The 2,028-nt window shown below is 36.9% G+C and overlaps 1 protein-coding gene across 1 annotated transcript in view; it reads right to left on the bottom strand.

Annotated features, from left to right (window-relative positions):
- Nucleotides 1-1,129: 1,129 nt before the first annotated feature.
- LOC102830727 (gamma-butyrobetaine dioxygenase-like) overlaps nucleotides 1,130-2,028 on the bottom strand; it is a gene marked incomplete at its 5' end in the record, with an annotated part of 53,050 nt that continues 52,151 nt past the window's right edge. The window contains one exon of the mRNA XM_006864902.1: nucleotides 1,130-1,290. Within this exon, the coding sequence (XP_006864964.1) occupies nucleotides 1,130-1,290 (161 nt within the window). The remainder of the gene's footprint in view (nucleotides 1,291-2,028) is intronic.

The following is a 2,028-nucleotide window of genomic DNA, read 5'->3' as shown; positions in this document are numbered from 1 at the left end:
ACTCCATGGCACATAACAACAAGAACAACTACCAGTTTCAGCAAACGATAACATTGAGACCTCCCTTTTTGTCAAAGGTAGGGAAGGAATGGGGCCCAACTAGAATGGAACTCGCATAGCAGTCAGTGTTCCTCCAACAGAGGCAAGGTAGTGGCCCTAGAAGAAACCAATGCCAGCAGTCGAGGATGTCCAGAAATTAGTAGTCTCTTATCCATTTATAAATGTTACATGTTCTCCCTCTCCCAGTTTTTCCTTGAAGGTAAAGAATGTTGTAGTTGTTGTTAAGTGCCATGGACTCAGTTTTGACTAATAGCCATAGTGTATAGGGTTTCTGAGGAGCAGCTGGTGGGTTTGAATCATCACTTTGTGATTCAAACTGTTCCTGAGGTCTAGTTCTTATCCTACAATGCCACCCCTGGACTTAGGAAAACTAATCCATGGGCAAGTCTAAGTAATAAGGGAAGTTCTTGGCAATATTTTTTTTTGGGCAAGAGAACCTTAGTAGGTTATATTTTCAATTAATTTGACATGTTTGGATTTCGTGTCTTAATTTTAGTAGTTAAGAAAAGGTTGGTAAGGTATGGATGTTTGGGTAATAGAATTCTGTAATAAAAGTGAATAAAGATCTTTGAAAACATAAAGGTTCTTCTTAGGCATATTGAAGTTATATGCAGATTGAGAAACAAGATTCTAGACAAAAGGGCAAAACATACTTTACATGAAACAAGTTTATTCCAAGTAAATTTTATTTGAAATATGAAAAGTATTTGACAAAAAACCACAGACAAAAACAAAATCTTTATTTAAGATGAAAAGCTTTGATTTGAAAATTGTTTGTAGGCATTCTGGAGACTCACATGTGGAAAAAATAAATTAGACCATATGTATACTAAAACTGAAGGGATGATTTATTTGTAAAAGAGAAAACATTGCCACAACATCTAAAAAGTTAATAATGTATTCGCATATGATTACAAAGAAAAGATTACATTGAGGAGAGAATTATGTGTTCAGTATCAGAGAAATTAGTATCATCATGATTTGGATAAGAGTCTATGGGCTCAAATAAACTTGCCAGGTCTTACTAAACACACGAATTATAATATTACTAAAATTTTGAACAGGCGATTCAGTTTCCATTTTCGACACTCTGTCTTAAGATACGAAGCCTTGACATTACCACATCCCAGTCTGCGTAAGCTCCTTCTAGATGACGGGAGATCTCCGTTCCTGCTTCATAGCTATGTCTGCCATGAAGCAAGCGCCAGTTATCAAAAGTAATCACATCACCTAAATAGAAGATGTTTCAATATGAATAAGCATGTGTTTAAATGATTCACATAGCTAGAAAATGTGATATACAAATTACCCCTCCTAGCTAACTAGTTCACATCAGGAAACAAGTCATTTCATTTCTTCCCATTACCATTTGCCTAGAAATCAACCCACTGCTCACAAACTACCTTAAACTACATAGTCTGGGGTACGTTTATAACTTTCTTACTTTAAAAAAATATATCTGTGTAAACCAAATCTTTTGAATTATTCTGAGGTGATTGTTGTTGTTAAGTGCCATTGTGTTAGTTCTTGCTCATAGAGACCCTGAACAAGGATTTCCAGGCTTCAAATCTTTGAGAGAGCCGAAAGCTTCATCTTTCTCCCACAGAGAGGCTGGTGGGTTCGAACCGCAGATCTTGTGGTTCAAAATCTAGTGCTTATTGTATGAAGCCGCTTAATTAGAAATGTTTCTTTCCAGTATAAGAGATTCAAATAATCATTAAAATAGTGACTTTCTTGGCTTACAGCAGTTCCTGTACATGATTTCTTGTTGTTAAGTGCTGTGGAGTCAGTTCTGACTCATAGTGAACCTATATAGAGTTTCTGTGGTGGTGGTGGGTCATGGAGTCAGGTCCAATGCACAGTGACCCAGCTGTTAATCGTAGGGGAGTAGAAAGTCTCATCTTTCTACCTTGGAAGGGCTGGTAGTTTCAAACTGCTGACCTTGAGGTTATCAGCCTGACTCATAAC

The sequence above is a fragment of the Chrysochloris asiatica genome, unplaced genomic scaffold (assembly GCF_000296735.1).
Source record: "Chrysochloris asiatica unplaced genomic scaffold, ChrAsi1.0 scaffold00072, whole genome shotgun sequence".
NCBI classification, from domain to species: Eukaryota; Metazoa; Chordata; class Mammalia; order Afrosoricida; family Chrysochloridae; genus Chrysochloris; species Chrysochloris asiatica.
The sequence above is the reverse complement of the archived record's forward strand: the minus strand, read 5'-3'. Positions and strand labels throughout refer to the sequence as shown.